This window comes from Mobula hypostoma, chromosome 16 (assembly GCF_963921235.1).
Source record: "Mobula hypostoma chromosome 16, sMobHyp1.1, whole genome shotgun sequence".
In the NCBI taxonomy this organism is placed as follows: domain Eukaryota; kingdom Metazoa; phylum Chordata; class Chondrichthyes; order Myliobatiformes; family Myliobatidae; genus Mobula; species Mobula hypostoma.
The window spans coordinates 38,556,529-38,578,540 of NC_086112.1; the positions used below are offsets into that span (position 1 = coordinate 38,556,529).

General features: G+C 38.3%; 1 protein-coding gene across 3 annotated transcripts in view; it reads left to right on the forward strand.

Moving 5' to 3' along the window:
• The window catches only part of vps13a (vacuolar protein sorting 13 homolog A), a 307,850-nt gene that overhangs the window by 254,970 nt on the left and 30,868 nt on the right, over window positions 1-22,012 (forward strand). For 2 of the 3 annotated variants that reach the window (XM_063068778.1, XM_063068779.1), the window contains exons 66-68: window positions 2,709-2,754; window positions 2,837-2,960; window positions 6,318-6,432. In XM_063068778.1, coding sequence (XP_062924848.1) covers window positions 2,709-2,754; window positions 2,837-2,960; window positions 6,318-6,432 — 285 coding nt within the window. Of the gene's footprint in view, window positions 1-2,708; window positions 2,755-2,836; window positions 2,961-6,317; window positions 6,433-6,875; window positions 7,288-22,012 lie in introns of those variants that run through there. The other variant, XM_063068780.1, reaches the window with a different exon arrangement.

Here is a 22,012-nt window from a genome sequence, read left to right on the forward strand (position 1 = left end):
GTTATTGACTATCTAACTTCTAGTTTGCTTTGCTTCCTTTCAAACTCTATAAATGCAAATTCTTGAAACCCATAATTTGATTTGATCTATGGTGTAGCTCAGGTGCTAGTTTTGTTCTGCTGATGTGATGTTGGTTAAGAGGCATAATTATATGTACAGTATGTATTTAACTAGTCCAGAAGATAATTATCCTGGTTGACAATTGATAAATATTAAACAATCAGTCAGATTAGGAAGGGTCTACTTACCTGGTGACACCGTAACTCATACCAAGATCACAGTTGAATTATGCAGTACAGGTGTTCCCCGCTTTTCAAACTTTGCTGTACGAAACCTCGCTGTTACGAGAAAAGGCAGAGCGCGAAAAATGCAGCACGCAATAAAAGGCAGCGCACACCCTGAGCAGCCAAGCTCCTCCCCCATAACTGCATTCTAGCCGGCATTGCTTAAACACATGCCTGTGAGCAGCCGTTAGCAAGATGAGTTCTAAGGTATCGGAAAAGCCTAAAAGATCTCGTAAGGGTGTTACACTTAGCGTAAAACTAGACATAATTCAGCATTTTGATCATGATGAACAAAGTAAAGACGAAGTGAGTTTGGCTTATGGAAATTGACAAAGATGATGATGAAGAGGTTTTGGCATCCCATGACCAAGAACTGATAGATGAAGAGCTGATGCAATTGGAAGAGGAAAGGATAACAACCGAAACCGAATGCAGTAGTGAACGGACTGAAAGTGAAGTCATCCAGAAATTGAATGTGAAGCAACTGCATGAGATTTTCGCTGCAATGATTGCAGAAAAGTACAACTTTAATTTTGAAAGGGTACGTCGGTTTAGGGCATATTTGCAAGACGCTTTGAGTGCTTACAAAGAACTGTATGATAGAAAAATGCGCGAGGCTAAGCAATCAAGCGTACTGTCGTTCTTCAAGCCTTCCACATCAGCCACAGCAGACAACGAACCTCGACCTTCAACATCGAGGCAGGCAGACATAGAAGAAGATGACCTGCCTGCCCTGATGGAAATAGACAACGAAGAGATGACACCCCAGTGTCCCATCACTCCAACCCCCGGGACGCGGACCGATACATTGCCGCGGAGAATGCAGCGGTAGCCGGGATGCACCCAACACATCTTTAAGAAAAAAGCTGAAACAAACAAGCTAATTAATTAGGTGCTGCCTGGCATGTCAATGTGGGCCCAGATCAGAGGCGATTGCCGATTGCGTCGCCTCTGATCTGGGCCAACATTTACATGCCAGATGGCACCTAATTAATTAGCTTGTTTATTTCGGCTTTTTTCTTAAAGATGTGCTGGGTGCGTCCTGGCTACCGCTGCATTCTCTGCGGATCGGTATCGGTCGGTGGCCTGGAGGTTGGGGACCACTGCACCACTCCAACCTCCAACAACTCAGCCTAACACACCATCATCAGTGTGCTCGGCACTGTCTTCTCGATTCCGGTAAGTGATACTACACTGTACATACGTTATTTCTACTTTATATAGGCTGTGTATTTTTATGTGTTATTTGGTATGATTTGACAGCTTCATAGCTTAAAGGTTACTGGAGAGGGTGTTTCTGCCGAGAGCGCTTGCATGAGGTTTTCGCTACGGAGAGCAGTGCAGCAATGATTATTGAAAAGTATTTCTACTTTATACAGGCTGTGTTTTTATCATATCATTCCTGCTTTTTACTATATGTTACTGTTATTTTAGGTTTTATGTGTTATTTGGCATGATTTGGTAGGTTATTTTTTGGGTCTGCAAACACTCACAAACTTTTCCCATATAAATAAATGGTAATTGCTTCTTCACTTTACTACATTCTGGCTTACAAACCGTTTCATAGGAACGCTCTACCTTCGGATGGTGGGGGAAACCTGTATGTCCATGTTTAATTTTGTTCTTTTTTGGGAAATTTTGTACAATTAAATAGGTTGTTAGACTAATCTAGCAGGGAAGGTAGGAGTCAGTCACATTGGATGGAAGAATAAGATGGCTTAAATAGTCAGATGTCTGTACAGGAGAGCAAGTTTCTTCATTTATTTTACCATTGTCAGGTGTTTTACAAACCAAAAATTTGAAAATGTTCTGCAAATATTCGGTGGTTGCATTTAAAGTATATTCATTGAATTAATATTATTCCATACTTCTGAATCTTTATTCTAAGATTAGTTTTAAGATTAGTATTATTTGTGAGATGTCACATCAAAACATTGACTCAGACAGTGGAATGTGTCATTTTGTATGACCAGCACAGTCCAAGGATTGTGCTGGGGGCAGCTCGCAATTGTTGCCACACTTTCAGTATCGGCATAGCAAGCCCATTACTAGCTAACCCTAACCACATGTCTTAGAATGTGAAAGGGAACTGGAGCACCTGAAGGAAGCGCACAAAGTCATGGAGCAAGCATACAAACTCCTTATAGACAGTAGCAGGAATCAAATCCTGAACAGTGATCGCTGGTGCTGTAAAGCGATTGTTCTAACTGCTGTGCTACCGTGCAACCCATTTCGAAATAACCCTAGCAATGTGACCACATAGATGCTTGCAGTTCTTTTGCTGTTTCTTTTGACTGTTTGATACTTTACATACAGTAGTTCAAATTGGTGGTTTTCATCTGTGCTTTAGTATAATACTGTAATATTTACAGTGGGAAATATGTTCAAAATGGACTGACAGCGATTTTTTAAATATCTTATTAGGGTTTTGTAAGTGGAATCACTGGAATAGTGACAAAGCCAATCAAAGGTAAAAAGCAAAATTCTGTGGTAACTTCAATTTAAAGTATTGGTATTTATAGTAAAATGAAATTGTAAATTTAATTTTGTAGGTGCGCAGAAGGAAGGTGCAGCTGGTTTTTTTAAAGGAATTGGCAAAGGCCTGGTTGGAGCAGTGGCAAGACCAGCTGGAGGCATTATAGACTTGGCCAGCAGCACTTTTCAAGGGATAAAAAGGTAAAGTATTTCCTAAACTTATGTATATTGCTCTGCTTTAAAAGACTTTTAGACAGTTGCATTTTCTACATATCCAAAACAATAGTAAAATTTTGTATTTTTATCTGTGTTTGAGAATAAATATGTTATATTTATGTTCTCTTACTTCTCGAAGAGAAAACAGGATGGAACTGGATTTTGTCTTTTACCTTTATTCCTGAAAGGCAACAGGGCAATTATCTGGCTTTCCCCCACTGAAGTAGTTTATAGTTCATCTACTGAAATAGTTTAAAAGTGAATGACTCAATATCCATTCAGACCACAGCAGGGAACAATTGTACCTCTGCAGTACTAAGGTTGCAGACGTCTGAATTAAACTGAATGGATAATAATAAGCAGATTGAATCAACTAGAACGTAATGATATATGAGAGGAAATTTTGAAATGAACCTTTATATTTTTATTTATCTTCCTATGGCATCATTCATTGTGAGTTGAGGTGTGAATCTGACTGCAATGTTTTTTGGCATTTGTAATTAAGGAATGAGAAAAACCATTTCTTTTTTCTATTCCTTGCCTGGGTCTGATGGTTGTACATCATGCTTTCACCCCCTTTTACTAATTCAGCCACAAATTAAAGTGTTTATTCATTGTTTATTCTTTTAAAATTCTTTTCATTTCTTGCCATCTTTTGTGTTCTAATGAAAACTACTTTACTCGTACCCAAATATTTGTATATTCCATATACATTCTTAATTGAAGTTTGGTGAATGTCTCTGCCATTACAATTACTTACTTTCAACAATGGAACATGCAAAGCTTCACCAGGTTCCTTAACTGATTTCTTAAGATAGTTCTTCATGTTCAAATGCTCATCAGAGTTGGGTGTTGAGTAGCCATCTTAAACCACTGCAGTCCTTGTCGTGGTCCTCGAACATAGTTCCATACTGCAGTTGGATAGGAAGTTTTAGTATTTAGACGCAACCCTGATGAGGAAATGCAGTGTTTCCAAATCAGGCACATATTATAATGGTAATAGTAAAATGCAAGTGTTGACATTTGAATATATTTGTTTCACCTGTCCTTTTTGCTAGTAAAGTTTGTTTAGCAAATGCTGTCAATGAAGCCTTAGCATGTTGCAGAAATGTGCTTGGCTACTGTTTGCATTGTTTAATTTGGAGAGTGAATGCTGAGGGTGGGGTTGTATACCAATTAAATTCAGTTTTCTTTTTGATTGTGTCATCTGCAACTGTTGACAATTAGCAAACTCTAAAACCATCCAGATACTGAATGTAGTATATTTAAATAATTTGGGGCAGCAAGGTGGCGTAGCGCTATTACATTACACTCGTACCAGCTATCTGATTAAATTCCAACACTGCCTGTGAGAAGTTTGTACATTCTCCCCCTGACCTTGTAGGTTTCTTCCCATGTTCCAAAGATGTGTGAGTTAGTAGGTTAATTGGTCAATTGGCTATAATTGGGTGGTGCTGGCTCATTGGGCTAGAAGGGCCGGTCTCCATGCTGTGTCTCTAAATATTTTTTTTTAAATCTGGATTATTAATTAAATTTGCATCTTCAATTTACTGTTAAAGATCTCAGTTACTAACTTCATTTCTGTACATGTATTTCTAAAATGTATTTGTCGCTAATTTTTCTGCTCCTTAATGACTCCTATCGTTCCTGTAAACTTTTTTAACACAAAGTGTGTTTTGTTGATAGTTGCTCTAATATGAAAGATCAAATTTGGTACTGAGTCATCTGCAAGTCCCTTTACTTTTGGCTGTTTTTTTTTATTTGGTGAGTTTGCAGAGCTACAAAGAAATCGGCCATGAAAGAATGCGTGCAGGAGAAAATTTAATACCTCTCAAAACCACACAATTTGAGTACTGATCCTGATCACTTTTCACATGACTGACAGATGACCTCTCTTATGAAAAATTCCAAAGTCATTTGGAATTTAGTCATTTTGCAACAAAGGGATACATTTCTAATTTGTCTACCTTAAAGTGCAGTCAGAAAATAAGTGGCTAATAAAAAATAAAACTGGTGAAGTCATTTGCAGTACATGTTCATTCTATCTTTTGGAAACTCGAATGCTTTTAACCAATATTTTTAATGAACAATAACAAATATTGTAAATAGAAACTTTTGTCACAAATATTGATAGTAACTTTTCACAAAGTATTTCCTCTTATGAGGTTCTTCCAATTTGGTTTGCTTGACCTGCAACTACTAAGTGGCATCCAGCAGTGGAGATGCAGCCAAGTAAAATGGAAGATGAATAAGCTGCAGCTGTGTATATTAGAAGATTATGAGCAACTCTAGTCCTTGAAGGGCTGGCTGGAGGCTGAAGTTTCAGTATATTAGAGAGTAAGAACTATGGTTTAGGATAACTGGTTGTGGGAAGCACGCATGGGAGAATTGCTAAAATCTTGAAAAAAGATGGCAGTTTTATGATCTACAGTGCGAATGGGAAAGTACAAATGAGCTGTATACCTACTTTTGATAGAATATTCAGCTACAGGCCCATTTCAATGCAGCAGGTCAACTCCCTTTCTCTTTGTTCCTCCCTGATGAGGAGAGCATTCTTTGAAGGTGGCAGATGCCTTCTCTTCATTATTCCAGCAGCTATAGTGTTTGGTATCTCTTGATACTCGCTTCAGTTTTCTTCACATCTTACCCTTGTTCATCTGTCAATTTATATCTTCAAACAAATCAGCTGCAATTAACAAACCTTTGTCAACCTCCCTTCAGCATCACCATTTATCTCATTCAGTGTCCTTTTATCAAACCTTTCATACACATTCCACTCTTGCTCATCTGAAACTTGAAAATGTTTGATTTTTTACTAAATCTAGTGAAAGATCATTGGCCTAAAAAATTAACTCGCTCTCCTTAGATGCAGCCTGGCCTGCTGAATTTTTTTCAGCATTTTCTGGTTTGGTCTACTGTAGGGTGTCTTTTAAAAGCTAGAGCACTGACATAATTACTTCAGGAATGGATTGGTAGGTGTGCAGTATGCAAGGATACCAAATGGAACTTTGTAGACAGTCATTTGTAGCAGCACTAGGAACTGCAAATTGCACTGATTTTTTTCAGGGTCATGACTGAATCTAATGTCCAGACTGAACTAGCATGAATAGGCATGTGTTAACTGTGAAATTCAGGATTAATATTTTCTATTTAGGTTGAAAACAATTTTTAGGATTTAATTTTGTTAGTGCACTTTAGATGAATGTTACCTACTGTACATGAAAACACTTAACACTATTGACTTGTAAATATCAATTAGACATAAAGATGTTGCTGGTCATTTTAGTTCAAGCTGAGAATTTCTCTTGCAGATATTTAATCTGTATGTATTTTCAATATCAGCGCAACAGAATCATCAGAAGAAGTTGAGAGCCTCCGGCCACCTCGATTTATTCATGAAGATGGAGTAATTCGTCCATACAGGCTGAGAGAAGCAGATGGCATGCAGATCCTTCAGGTAACTAATTTTAAATACTTGGTCTGTATTTACTGTGCAAGAGTATTTTTAATACTGAAAATAAAATGACATTGAATTTCTAAATTTTATTTACATACACTGCAAAACATTCTTGTATGTCTCAGGACAATTTGATGTTTGTGTGCTTTGTATAACTAATATATTGCTGGCTATATGCTTTATCTTCATATATTTATCCAAAAAACACACAGAAAACTGCAGAAAAACTAACTAGTTATTTTACTTCTTTTCCTCTTTACCATGCTTGCAGAAAGGAAAAGCGTGCAAAGAATGGAATAGGTTGACAGTGACCATACTGATGATTAATGTGATCAAATTGCTGTATACCATCCATGCATGTATTCATAACAGTCCAGTTGTCTACAGCCATAACCATTAGAAGTCCTGTTAGTATTTTTACTTTTTTATGGTTTTATTTTTAGTTGAAAAAGTGCATACTGGAAAATTCATAGGGATGGACAGCGTACCTGTATTCTAGAACATTTCCAACTAAAATGCATGCAAGTTACACAAAACAAAGAAGGCTGAGAAGAGAATATTGCAGAAAATATTCTTAGTGTAGGACATTATTTTGTTCTCTTAGTATTTGTTTGCTTGCACATTTGCAGTTTTAATTTAGCTAATGTTCCTGTCTTCTATTGCTGTTTTTAAATTTATTAAGTGTTGTAGTTTGTATTTAAAAGTATTACAGGTAATTGTACAATTGTGAAGGTGCTGTAATAAAACCTTTGTCCAATTTCTATAGCTCTATTCATGTCACTTACCATACTGCTTCAATATTTCCTGTTAACTTTAATCTTGTTGCTTTTTAATTCATAATAGTACTGCATTTAATAAAACACAATGTGCAAAAATGGTTTTATAGTTTCTACTTAGGCTGTATGAAGTTCTGAATCTGTAACACTTTACCTACTCCAATATTGTACACTTCATTATAAATTCATTAGTTGAATGTAAACATGGCATATTTTAAAATGTTGACTATTTCTAACCTAGGATTATATGAGGGGTGCAGTGGTAAAATAAAATGCAACTTCAGATTGGTAAGGAAGCCAATCTTAGGTAATAATCCTGAGATAAATGCTTTTTCCAAAGATCTATGAATTCTGAGGTAGCTACTCTAGTAATTTTTGCAGCTTGATTCTATTGCAGTTACTTTAACCCTCTCATGAATTGTAGAAGTAGCCTTATATTGTGTGAAATGAGCAGAAGAGACTCATTAACAGCACTGCATAGCTAAAGATGATGTCCCAGTCCATTGATTAAAACATTATATTCTTTCTTTTGAAAAAAGTAATGAAAGAATTGCCCAAAGGCTTTTAAGAAGGAAATCTAATAAGGAACCCTGGTATGTCTTCACTAATATTTTAAGCTAGTTTTCATTATGGTAATTAATAGTTAATATGTTATGCATTTTAATACTAATAATCATGGTGGTTGTAGAAATGTTACCATATAAATGCTACTAAATAATTGCAGGAATTACTGTGTATTAATAAAAAACACATTAGTACTTTCTAAGAGTTTTTGATATACCATATACCCAAAAAGAGGAAAAACTTCAAATTAAATGAGCATAATATAGAACTTAAAACAGTGGAATACAGTACAGGCCCTGTGGCTCAGGCTGTGCCAGCTTTTTAACCTTGTCGTTATCCTTGCTGATTGGAGTTTGTTGGTCAGGAAATCACAGAACCAATTGCCAAAGCAGGTGAACTGTGAAAAGAGTATTCTTTGAAATATGAGATGGAAGGCTGAGCTGTAGTGATTAAAAAGGAATCTGATATAGGTGACTTTGTTATCCAGATGTCTCTGAAATGATTGTAGAGCTAAGAAGATGCATCTGCTGTGGACCTGTTTCAGTTGTTGGTGAATGCATCAAGGTTGTTAAGGCACTGGAGTTGATGTGTGCCGTAGCTAGTCTCTTGAAGCATTTCATGATGGTGAATGTCAGAGCCGCAGATGACAACAGGGCAGGTTAATATAGCTAATAATAAACTATATGGTACATGCCATTGTAAGTTACAGTGCATGCAAAAGTTTGGGCACCCTGGTCAAAATTTCTGTTGCTATGAATAGCTAAGCGAGTAAAAGATGAACTGATTTCCAAAAGGCATAAAGTTAAAGATGACACATTTATTTAATATTTTAAGCAAGAAAACTTTTTTATTTCCATCTTTTACAGTTTCAAAATAACAAAAAAGGAAAAGGGCCCAAAGCAAAAGTTTGGGCACCCTGCATCGCAGTACTTAGTAACATCCCCTTTGGCAAGTATCACAGCTTGTAAACGCTTTCTGTAGCCAGCTAAGAGTCTTTCAATTCTTGTTTGGGGAATTTTCGCCCATTCTTCCTTGCAAAAGGCTTCTAGTTCTGTGAGATTCTTGGGTCATCTTGCATGCACTGCTCTTTTGAGGTCTATCCACAGATTCTCGATGATATTTAGGTCAGGGGACTGTGACGGCCATGGCAAAACCTTCAGCTTTCACCTCTTGAGGTAGTCCATTGTGGATTTTGAGGTGTGTTTAGGTTCATTATCCTGTTGTAGAAGCCATCCTCTTTTCATCTTTGGCTTTTTTACAGACGGTGTGATGTTTGCTTCCAGAATTTGCTGGTATTTAATTGAATTTATTCTTCCCTCTAGTAAATGTTCCCCGTGCCACTGGCTGCAACTCAAGCCCAAAGCATGATTGATCCACCCCAGTACTTAACAGCAGGAGAGGGGTTCTTTTCATGAAATTCTGCACTCTTTTTGCTCCAAACATACCTTTGCTCATTGCGGCCAAAAAGTTCTATTTTAACTTCAGTCCACAGGACTTGTTTCCAAAATGCATCAGGCTTGTTTAGATGTTCCTTTGAACCTTTTGAATAGAACATTTTTGCTCTTTTGAGGTCTCTGTGGATAGACCTCAAAAGAGCAGTGCATGCAAGACGGCCCAAGAATCTCACAGAACTAGAAGCCTTTCGCAAGGAAGAATGGGCAAAAATCCCCCAAACAAGAATTGAAAGACGCTTAGCTGGCTACAGAAAGCGTTTACAAGCTGTGATAAAATATTAAAGAAATGTGTCATCTTTAACTTTATGCCTTTTGGAAATCAGTTCACCTTTTTCTTGCTTAGCTATTCACAGTAAGAGAAATTTTGACCAGGGGTGCCGAAACTTTTGCATGCTGCTGTAAAACATACAAAACCCAGGTTGTCAAACCTATAAGAAAACCCTAATTCAGTCCCTGTTGGAGTATTGTGTTAATTCCTAGACACTGCACATAAGGAAATTAAGACTCTGTGGAAGGTACAATACAGGTTAGTGGGATAGTTCTGGGATTGAGGGATTGGTTATTTAGAAAGTCTATAAAAGGGAAAAAACAGTTAAGGCTTTTTTTTGTTGCATGTGTCTGAGGGTTGTGTGCAAGTAAACAGATTTTCTATGGCTGAAAGAGCAGAGCACAGATTTTAGATGTTTAGCAAAATTATTTTGCACAATGAGTAGTTATAGTTTATAAAACACTGCTTTATAGAATGCTACATGCAGTTTTAATACAGAATTTAGAAGAAATTATTTGAACATGTGAGGGAGAAAATATTTGCTTCTTGATTTTAAAAAAACAAGTCCAAGGCAAGATTGGGTATTGTAATAGAAGTGAAAACATGTTGATTGTATGATTTTTTTTTTCTGGATTTTAAAACTTGCTTTTTATTGGACTTTGAGATTTGCTTGAATGTTAAGCACTTGTAGCTTCTCATTAGTTTACTTGAATGAGGATATTTCAGGGTGTGGAACCTGGGAATTAGCCAGAGGGTAGTGAATCTGTAATTTATTCCTACAGATGACTATGGAGGCCAAGTCATTAGATATATTTAAAACAGAGGTTGATAGGTTCTTGACTAGTTAGCGTGTCAAAAGTTATGGAAAAAGCCAGTAGAATGGGGTTGAAAGGGATAGTATATCAGCTATGATTGAATGGTGGAGCAGACTTGATGGACTGAATGGCCTGCTCTGCTCCTATGTCATGTGGTCTTGTGTGGAATGGTGGAATCGCTGTATCGAGTTTGCTCTTTTAAAGGGCTGGAGTGAGGCAAAAATTATTTCCTGTTCTACACCAGTCTACATTTCCAGAATGAAAATTAAAACAGTTATTTTTAACAAACAATTGTGAACAGTTTTAAAGGCACTTGACTAAATGTTCCTCAGCAATGAAATGCAAAGAAAAGTTTTGGCCTTTTTCTTAAAATTCAGTCTCTTATTGTTTTTCCTGGGTATTAAGCTAATTATCAATACTTTATTGGTATTCATTTATTATCATTTCAGTTGTTCCATTGAATAAATGTAGTTGAATTGATTCTGCAATTTGGAATATTGAAATATTATTTCAAACAGTAATTGTTGACATTTTATTTACTTTGGGCTGTATTTTTATAATGTTTAGAATGATAATGATGCCATTTGATTGAAGAATTTTTTTGGTTGAAAATAGATTCCCATTGTGAGTTTACTGATTCAATTCACACAGTTGGAAAATGGATGTTAGGGTAATTAGTTGATCAAAGAGATTCTTGATCATAGTGATTCTCTGTTCCATAGAGATCACACGTTCTCAAAACTACAGCTTACGAAAAGCTTTTCAATGGCATATGTGTCAGTAATGGTGTCTGTAGTTCTTGTACCTGTGTGTCTTGTTTCAGCTCATGCATGCAAACATTTTCAGTTGTGGTCCTGGCTAGGTTAGGGGCATTGAGTGCCACAGCATAGAAGCAGGCCCTTTTGGCGGATTTCACCCATGTCCATAAAGATGCCATCTAAGCTAGTTATATTTGCTGCCTTTGACCCATCTCCCTCTAAACCTTATCTATTTATTAGTTTCAAAGAAGCATGATGAAATAAAATGTATTATTTACTATCATTTATAAAAAATATCTCAACAGATGTTATTTGTAGGCGCTAATGTTAAAAATTACGTCAAAATTTTTTCATTGCATTCAATAATTAACAGAAACATCCGAATTTTTTAAAGTTCAGTTATGCCACAATCAACTTACTTTTAGTTAATGTAGTTGTGTCCTCAATTAAGTTTTTAGATTTTTTGTTGTTAAAAAGTTACAACTGAAATGCATACTGTATTACAGAGTGGCTTCCAAACTCTACCTACAGTGACATGCAAATATAATTTTAAGTGTTTTTGTTTATGATCAGGCCTGTTATTATATAAGGGAATAGGGAGTTAGTTTTATAAGCTTGTTTATGTAACCATCTTCATCAAGGTGCTAATGCTATAATTATTGATAATGGGTAATTTAGTTTATCATTGATATTTTTAATACAATAAAGTTGCATTCAGGGATAACATCCTCAAGACAATACAATAGATGTAATTGTTTTTTAATTGTCATCAGTGAATTATAATTGTGATCAGTAAACTATAAAATCAACCGACTCTTAAAGTATTACAGTATAAATTGGGTTGAGAGTACCATAAGAATGGGGTAGTTGAGGTAGTGCTGCCCAAGAGAGCTGCGTTAAGATAGGTGCTAATCTATGGTTCTTTGCATCTTTGCTAGTACAGGTAAATTTTAAGTGCCATGATGTTACAATAGCTGAGGAAATTCTTCCACTTTAATAATTAGAAATATATATTTTTAAGTGCTCATCTATTTTGTTGATGTTAACATACTTTGCTATTCAGGAATACTTTTGTTACAAACATAACGCTGAATTGACCTAAAGCTTTTTACATATAATGAATGCATTTCAATGATAGTTCTGATAAGAGTTAATACATTTTGTGAATTCATATCTGGTAAATCTTGTTTTTAATATTCTTGAAGGGTTATCATAAAATATGTTGTTTACAGCAATTTAAACAGAATGATTTGCATTGTTCTTCACATCTCACCTTAACTCACTGGTGAAGCATGACTGAAGTAGGAATGAATGGCAAAGATTATATGTCATTTCAATCTATTGCTTACTTTTGATGTTTGAGAATAATCTTAATTGTTTTGGGAAAGAATGCAAATTTTAAAAAACCGTTCAATTTTAAAATAAAACCAAATGTATTTTTGTAGTCAAACTGGAAGATTACTTCTGGAAATCAGGATCAGGCTCAATATATCATAAAATTTTTCTTTGTGGCAGCAGTACAATGCAATATAATATAAAAAATGAATTACAGTAAATATAATGTATAAAAATTATATATTTAATTTAATTTATTTATTTTATTTTTTTTTAATTTATTTGAATAAGTAGTGCAAAAATAAAAATAAAAAAGTAGTGTTCATGAGATCACTGTCCACTCAGAAAACAAATGGCAGAGGGGAAGAAGTTGTTCCTGAATTGTTGAAGGTGTGGCTTCAGACTTGTGTACCTCCTTCCTCATGACTTGGGTGATGAGGGTCCTTAATGATAGACACTGACTTTTTGAGGCATCGCTCCTTGAAGGTGTCTTGGATACTGCAGAGGCTAGTGCCCATGATAGAACTGACTAAGATGACAACTCTCTGCAGCTTATTCTGATCCTGTGCAGTAGCACCCCTACCCCCCTACCCCCCTTGCCAGATGATGATGTATCCAGTTAGAATGCTCTCCATGGTTATCTGTAGAAATATGCTAGTGGCTTTGGTGACATACTAAATCTCCTCAAATAACTAATGAAATATAGCTGCTGTCATAGCTTCTTTGTAGCTGCATCAGTATGTTTCATCCAGGTTAGATTCTAAGAGATATTGACACCCAGGAACGTGAAATTGCTCACTCTTTCCACTTCTAATCCTTCTGAGGAATGGTATGTGTTCTTGTCTTATCCTTTCTGGAGTCCATAATCAATTCTTGGTCTTACGTTGAGTTTAATGTTGTTTCTGTGACACCATTCAATTAACTGATATATCTCGCTCCTGTATACCATCTCATCACCATCTGAAATTTTGCCAATAGTAGATGTGTTGTCAACAAATTTATAGATGGCATATGAGCTGTGCCTAGCCACACAATTGTGGGTGTAGAGAGAGTAGAGCAGTGGGCTGAGCACATGTTCCTGAGATGTGCCTGTGTGATTGTCAGTAAGATGGAGGTGTTATTTCTGACCTGCACAGATTGTGGCCTTCCAGTTAGGAAGCTGAGGATCCAGTTGCAGAGGGAGGTACAGAGGCCCCGGTTCTGGAGCTTTTCAGTCAGAACTGCAGGAATGATTGCGTTGAACACTGAGCTATAGTCAATAAACAGCATCCTGACATGGGTATTTGTATTGTCCATGTGATCTAAGGCCATGTGAAGAGCCAATGAGATTGCATCCACCTATTGTGATAAGCAAATTGCAGTGGGTCCAGGTCCTTGCTGAGACAGAATTTAATTCCAGCCATAACCAGCTTCTCAAAGCTTTTAATCACTGTATAGTGATCACTGTAAGTGCTACTGGACAATAGTCGTTAGGGTAGCTCACCCTGCTCTTCTTGGGCACTGGTGTGATTGTTGCCCTTTAGAAGCAGGTGGGAACTTCTGACTATAACAAAGAGAAATTGAAAATGTCTTTGAACACCCCCACCAATAGGTTGGCACAGGTTTTCAGTTCCCTATCAAATAACTCCTTTGGGGCCTGTTGCCTTGCAAGGGAGCACCCTCTTGAAAGACAGCCTGTCATGAGCCTCAGAGGCGGATATCACAGGGTCACCAGGTGCTGCAGTGATTCTCACAGCTGTAGTTTTATTCCCTCTTTCAAAGTGTGTTAAAAAGGGGTTGAGTTCATCTGGGAGTGAAGTATCACTGTCATTCGTGATGTTATGTTTCACTTTGTAGGAAGTAATGTCCGAATGGTCTGCAAACAATGTGCATCCATTAATTCCATTGAATATATTATTCATTTCTACACTGAAACATTTGCAATTAATGCTCCCAGTTTTAACAACCAAGCTGGCAACATTTTTTTTTTACATTGATCATAATCTGGGGTTAATGCATATATTTCCCCTACATCTTTCAAATAGCCTATAATCTGGAACACTATTATATATCTATTGGCATGGTCAATTTATTGTCAATTTGGTGATGTTGTCATATATTGTCTATCGTTGATTGCTCAAGAAAATTGTGATAGCTACCTTGCAGTCAATGTGTTTACTATACTCCTATAATGTTATTAGTTAGGGAGTTCCAGGGTTAGACCTGTTTGTTTTAAAATGATCACTGGCAAGGTGCTTTATCAGCTCAATTACCCTGATTTTTTTTTAAGATTCTGTGTTGAGCAGGGGTGTCAAACTACCGCATCCGGCCCGCAGGATGATTTGGGGAAAATAAAGTATATTCATGACCATTTATTATGTATCTGTATGGCAGCCGCTCTCCTACCGCTGTCTGTGCTGCCTGCTGCACCGGCAGCTTGTTGTGTGTACTTAGAAAACAATAAGCGGCAGTTAACCACCCGCTGTGCATAAGCACCTACCACCCTGTACTGAAGACCACTAGGGCCCCACTTACGTCGTCAGACACAGTATAAACACACAGAGTACTCAGGTAAGTAGCACCTGTAGCAAGGCTGAGACTGTTCGCTGCTGTAGTTCAAAATGCTTTCCAAGAAAAGAAAAGTTGACATTGAAGGTCAGATATTCAACGGTAATTGGAAAGATTATTTTTTCTTCTGTGAGGTCAACGGCAAACTTGTGTGTCTGATATACTCGCAACAAGTGGCTGTGGCAAAAGAGTACAATATCAAACGACACTATGAGACGTCACACGGAGAAAAATATGACAAGTACGTAGGACGACTCAGAACACAAAAGGTAAACGAGCTTGAAGCAGCTCTGAAAAAACAGCAATCGGTGTTCACCAAAAGTCGAGAGACTCATGATGGAGCTGTCAAGGCCAGCTATATTATTGCCAACAAAATAGCTGCTGCGTCAAAACCATACTCAGAGGGGGAATTCATCAAAGCACGCATGCTGGCGGTGGCTGAGCTGGTGTGCCCTGAGAAAAGACAGGCTCTTGGTAATATCAGCTTGCAAAGAAATACTGTGGCAGAGAGAATCGGGGACCTTGCAGGAGATTTGAATAGTCACCTAAAAGACAAAGTGAAGTCATTTATTGCCTTCTCTATTGCAATTGATGAGAGCACCGACGTGACTCATGTAGCTCAATTGGGAATATTTATTCGTGGTGTTGATGCATCTTTGACTGTCACCGAGGAGCTTGTGGAGGTGGTGCCCATGACAAACACCACAACGGCGAACAACGTTTTCTCCAGCCTCGTCGAAGCATTGGACAGACTGGGGGGGGTTGACTGGAGACATGCTGATAGCACGGCAACAGATGGCGCACTGTCCGTGGTCAGGAAAAAAGGCAGGTGTTGTTGCGAAACTCAGAGAGAAATTTCAAACAGAGAATCCGTAAAGTGAAACGCTTTGTAGTTATAGCAGAGGCTGAGACACATGAGAGCAGGTTGAGAAAACGAAGGCAACGAAAGCTGTGGGAGCACGCGTGCGTGCACAACTGATCCGGCCCATGTGAAGTCGCATTTTGCCCAATCCAGCCCGTGATCTAAAATGAGTTTGACACCCCTGGTGTTGAGTTACTGGAGTTTTCTTATTTCAAGGGCAACTCCTTACTACCACTGAGAGGATACAATATTAATTAATAAACATTGTTGTTAACATCTCCTATACGTTTAAAGGTTTGGACCTGAATCAGTGATGAGAGTTTCTTGCAAAGTTCATGTAGACAGTAATGAAATGGACTTCTAGAAATAAGATGAGTTCATTGTTATGATGGCCATCATAATGGAGCCAGCTGAGGATTTAATCATCACCCTCATACACCCACCCCTTCCAATCTCCATCCTTCATAAAATCAGTTATCACTTTTTGGTTACATAGAGCAGCTAATCCTTGAGGTACTGATGACTTCTCTATAGGTGTGTCATTATTACTGAGCTGCCTATGCGATGGTTTGTATTTTGTTTATTAAGTTCTTTTTTATTATTGTGATATGTACAGTTAAAAAGTTGGTTTGCATGTCATTTCATCACAGAGCATTGCACAAGGAAAAATGATAAAGTGCAGGCAGTCAAGGTGCAAATACATAACATGGTAGATTGTGAGGTTAAGAGTCCATCTTATTATTCTAAGGGACTGTTCTGTAGTCTAATAATGTTGGGCTGTTCTTCAGCCAGGTGGTATGTGTTTTCAAGCTTTAGAATGTGTGTGTAGTGGAGGTGCTATCTTTGATTATGTTTGCAATGCGAAGTGTAGACAGAATCCACAGAGGGCAGGCTGGTTCCTGTGGCTGTATCCACAGCTCTCTGCAGTTTCTTGTGGTCTTGGGCAAAGCAGTTGCTATACCAAGCTGTGATGCATCCAGATGGGATGCTTTCTGTGGTGCACTTATAAAAAGTAGTGAGGATGAAAGGGAAGCAGAGGTGCTGGCATACTTTCCTGGCCATGGCACCTACATGGTTGGACCAGGGCAGGCTATTAGCCTACTCCCTATTACTAAGAAGAAGGTGCTTGGGAAACTGCAAGGTCTGAAGGTGGATAAGATGGACTACAACCCTGCCTTCTGAAAGAGGTAGGTGAAGAGATTATGGAGGCATTAGTAGTGATCTTTAAAGAATTACTAGATTCTGGAATGGTTCCAGAGAACTGGAAAATTGCAAAAAAATCACTTCATGCATTAAGGAGGGAGAGATGTAAAAGACAGAAAATTATAGGCCAGTTAGCCTGACTTCTGTGGTTGGTAAGATTTCAGAGTCCATTATTAAGGGTGAGGTTGTTTGAAAGCATATGATAAAATCAGAATCTGATTCTATCACCGGTGTGTATATATATTAGAATCAGGTTATATATCACAAGGCATCATATACATATGTAAAGTTGTCCTAGATGCCATGGAAGGTAGTGCCCTTGACGGAGTTGACTGAGTTCACAACTTTCTGCAGCTTCTTTCGATCCTGTGATCAGAAAGTCAGATAGTTTCCTTAAGGGGAGATCTTGACCAAAAAATCTGTTGGAATTCCTTCATGAAGTAATAGGATAAAGGAGAGTCATCCAAGTCAATTATTCTGTGTTCTTGGGCCTTTGATAATCTGCCACACAGACTGCTAAACATGATGGAACTCATAGTGTTACAGGTAAGTTATTAACATGGATAGGAGTTTGCTGACTGGAAAAAGGGCAAAGAGTGGGAATAAAAGTGTTCTTTTCTGGTTGGCTGCTGGTGACGAGCGGTTTTTCACAGAGATCAGTGTTATGTCTGCAATATTTCACATACATCTTAAGGATCTGGATTGTGGAATTGATGTGGCTAAGTTTGTAGATGATGCAAAGATAGATATAGGGACAGGTTGTGTTGAGGAAGCTGTGAGTCTGCAGAATGACTTGGATAGGCTGGAAGAATGGGCAAAAAATGCCAAATGAAGTACATTGTAGGGAAATGTACGCTCAAGCATGTTAGTAGAAGGAGTAAAGGTGTAGAATGGAGAGAATTCAGAAATTGGAGGTGCAAAGGGATCTGGGAACTGTAGTGCGTGATTCCCTGAAGGTTAACTTGCAGGTTGAGTCAGTATTAAGGATGGTAAATACAATGTTAGCATTTGTTTTAAGAAGATTAGAATATAAAAGCAAGGATGTAATGCTGAGGCTTTATAAGGCATTGGTCAGACCACAGTTGAATAATTGTAAGCAGTTGTGGGCACCATATCTAGGGAAAGATGTGCTGATCTTGGAGAGAGTCCAGAGAAGGTTTAGAAGAATGATCCTAGGGCTGAAAGAGGAGCAATTGATGGTATTGGACTTGTACTCACTGGAGTTTGGAAGGCTAAGGGGGGGAAATCTAGTTAAAATCTGCTGAATATTGAAAGACTGGATAAAATGGACATGGGGAGGATGTTTCTAATATTAGGTGTGTCTAAGACCAGAGGACACAAAATCAGCATATAAAGGTGTCCCTTTCGAACAGAGATGTGGAGGTATTTCTTTCGTCTGAGGATGGTGAATCTGTAGAATTGATTACAAATTGTAGAGTATATTTAAAACAAAGGTTGATAGGTTCTCGATTTAGTCAGGGTGTTTTAGGTTACAGGGAGAAGGCCGGAGAATGGGGTTAAGATTTAATAATAAATCAGCCATGTGGAGCAGACTTGAGCTGAGTGGCCCAATTCTGTTCCTGTGCCGTAAGTCCAGTACACTATATCTCTTCTCTTTCAAATTTTGTCATCCTGCAGGGGTTCCCAACCCTTTTTGCACCGCGGACCGGTTTAATATTGACAATATTCTTCTGGACCGGCCGACTGGTTGGGGGGGGGGCGCGTGCAGGGAGGGGGGTGGTGTTCAGGTAGGGTTGCCAACTTTCTCACTCCCAAGTAAGGGACAAAAGTAGCAGTCAAATGCAGGACACTTGTGTTTACCCCGAGAAAGACTACTATGACCATGAAGCCTTGCGCAGGCACCTGTGTGCGCATGCGTGACGTGTGCATGCGTGTACGTGCAGATTTTTTCTATAAATCAGTTTTGGCTTAATCTTCTGGACTCTGTTAAGTGAAGCTGCACTGTGCATACATTATTTCTACTTTATATAGGCTCTGTATATCATTCCTGCTTTTACTATATGTTAGTACTATTTTAGGTTTTATGTGTTATTTGGTATGATTTGATAGGTTATTTTTTTGGGTCTGGGAACACTCAAAAATCTTTCCCATATAAGTTAATGGTAATTGCTTCTTTGCTTTACGCCATTTCGGCTTACGAACAGTTTCATATGAGCACTCTACCTTAGCGGGGGAAATACGGGACAAGGGTGGTCCCGTATGGGGCAAACCAATTTAGCCCAATATGCGGGATGTCCCGGCTAATACAGGACAGTTGGCAACCCTATGTTCAAGTTCAACAGTGCATGACAGTGAATGAGGAAAGGTGCAGCTGAGTCATATTGTCAAATCATGTCGTCAAATCATATCGTTTCCTCGCGGCCCAGTAGCACATGCTTTTCGGCCCGGTGGTTGGGGTCCACTGGTCTACTAATACGCCAAAACGTTTTGAGTGTATTGAAGGTGATATGTAAGTGCAAGATGCGAATGTGCTCTTCATTGGAAACATTTAGTGGAAGACTGATTAAATTCTTGATTGCTTGTTCGACAGTCTCCAGTAAAAGTCTCTTTGAATATTAGATAGGATATAATCGGTCTTAACCAAAAAGTCACTTCATTTGAGGAAAGTGCTACCTGGCCAGTTCTGTTTCATCATAAAAGGATGATATATTAAGACAGTCATTTCACATGGAATTGGCCACTGCTGCGCCTCAAAGCACTAAATACAAGAATGTTGAAGGAAATAGAAGTAACTGAAAACAATTCATTGTGTTAAGTGTTGAATAACTGTTCAGTAATCCCAATCCAGGGATAGATGGCACTCTATCCCAAAATATCCCCAAAATTTAGTAGTTTATAGTAATTTACTGTTTTCTATTCCCATATTTAACATATTTATGATCATTTGAATCAATGAGTTTGCTGAGTTAGTATTGATGTTGGTGGAAGCCACCTCCCATCCTGAAGGAAAGTGACTGGAGGAGCGGTTGAATTACTGAGAGAACCAATTTCCTTCCTCCTCTACCTCCTGGTCCCATCCCCAAAACAAACTATGACATGTTTAGGTTGATCAGTGTGGACAAGTTGGGCCCAAGGGTCTGCTTCCGTATCGTATCACTCTAACTCTTGACACGGCTGATAAATCCTTCTTGTAAACATACACAATCACAAATACATGCAAATTGAGATCATAGTAGCTAGAGTACCAAATGTGATTTTAAATTTTTGAAACACTGTTTCAGGTGGTTTGGCACATTAACAGAAGAGTTATTTTGCTGGACATAAAGGGTCCATAATGAGGATTAAGCTCCAAAATTCTCAGATGCTATTCCACTTCATTCTGTAGTCTTTAGTTTGCTTTCAGGTTGGAAAATCATTATATATAAGTCATTGAAAGTGAGTATGGATCAAAGGAGAGTAGAAGCTGTAAAGACACAATAAGGAGGAATGTGATAGAAGGACACAAGTAACGTACAGGAGGTGAAAACTTGCCAAAGGCTTTGTATACCTAATTTTCTGCAGATGAGAGACTTGCTTATCCTATCTAAAGAGCACTGTTTTAGGCTGTGACAGATCTGTACAACCTCCTTGAATTTAGATCCAGACAATTGACCAAAAATAATTGAAGTTATCCCTACGTATTGTGGAGTTGGGTATCCCACTGTGTGACCATCTTGATGCTATAAAGCAGTCAAGCTTGAGGTAGGAGTGTGAGGAATATTTTCTACTTGTCAAGGTGAATGCAACTCCATTGGACACAATGAAGATAAATGCAGTCCACTGACTGATGTCTAGTTTTAAGTTTAAACATTCTCTTCCTCCACTGCACTTTTTTTGCATTGTTTACTACCTATAAAATACACAGAAAGTGAAATTGGTTTATTATTGTCACATGTACTAAGATGCAGTGAAAAGCTTGTCTTGCAAGCTGTTCATACAGATCAAATCAATACAGAGTACACTGAGGTAGATCAAGGTTAAGAAGTGAAGAATAAACTGTAGCAGCTAATGAGAAAGTGCAGTGCAGGTGGACAACAAGGTACAAGATCATAATGAAGTAGATTGAGGTTAAGAGTCCATTTTATCATACTAGGAAACCACTTATTAGTTTTATAGCAGTGTGTCAGAAGCTGTCTGGAGACTGGTGGTACATGCTTTGTATCTTCTGACAAATGGAAGAGGGAATGTTTGGGATGGTTGCGATCTTTGATTATGCTGGCTGAAGTATAGACAGAGTCCATAGAGGAGAGGCCAGTTTCCATGATGTGCTGAGCCGTGTCGAAATTTCTGCATTTTCTATGGTCCAGATAAGATATTTTCTGTGGTGTATCAATAGACAGGAGCACGTCCCCCCCCCCCCCCCACTGCACCCACCTTCTTGAAGTCAATAATGAGCTCCTTTATTTTGCTGACATTAAAGGAAAAGTTGTTAATAAACTGTGTGTCTCCATCCTGGACTCTACCCCATCATTATTTGAGATATGGTCCACTATGGTGGTATCATCGGTAAACTTAGAGTTGGAGCAGAATCTGGCCATGCAATCATGAATGTACAGGGAGTAAAGTAGGGACTGAGAACCCTACTTTGTCGAGCAGTAGTGTGTAGAATAATTGTGGTGGAGGTGTTGCTGCCTGTCCTTACTGACTGAAACCTGTTGATCAGGAAGTCAAGGATCCAGATTCAGAGGGAGACATTGATTCCCACGGTCTTGAGTTTGCTTGGAATTATAGTATTGACCCTTTGTCAATAAAGAATGGTCTGATGTAGATGCCTTTGCTATCCAGATGCTCCAAAGATGATTGCAGGGCTAGGGAGGTAGTGCCTGCCATAGACCTGTTTTGGTGGTCCGTGAAATGCAATGAAATAAGTTGTCTCAAAGGCTGGAGTTAATGCCAGCCGCAAACAGCCTCTCGAGGTACTTCATGGTGTTGAAGTCAGAGCACCGTAATTACTTACCAATGTTGCTTTGGCAGCACTTTCCAAATCTACAACCTTTC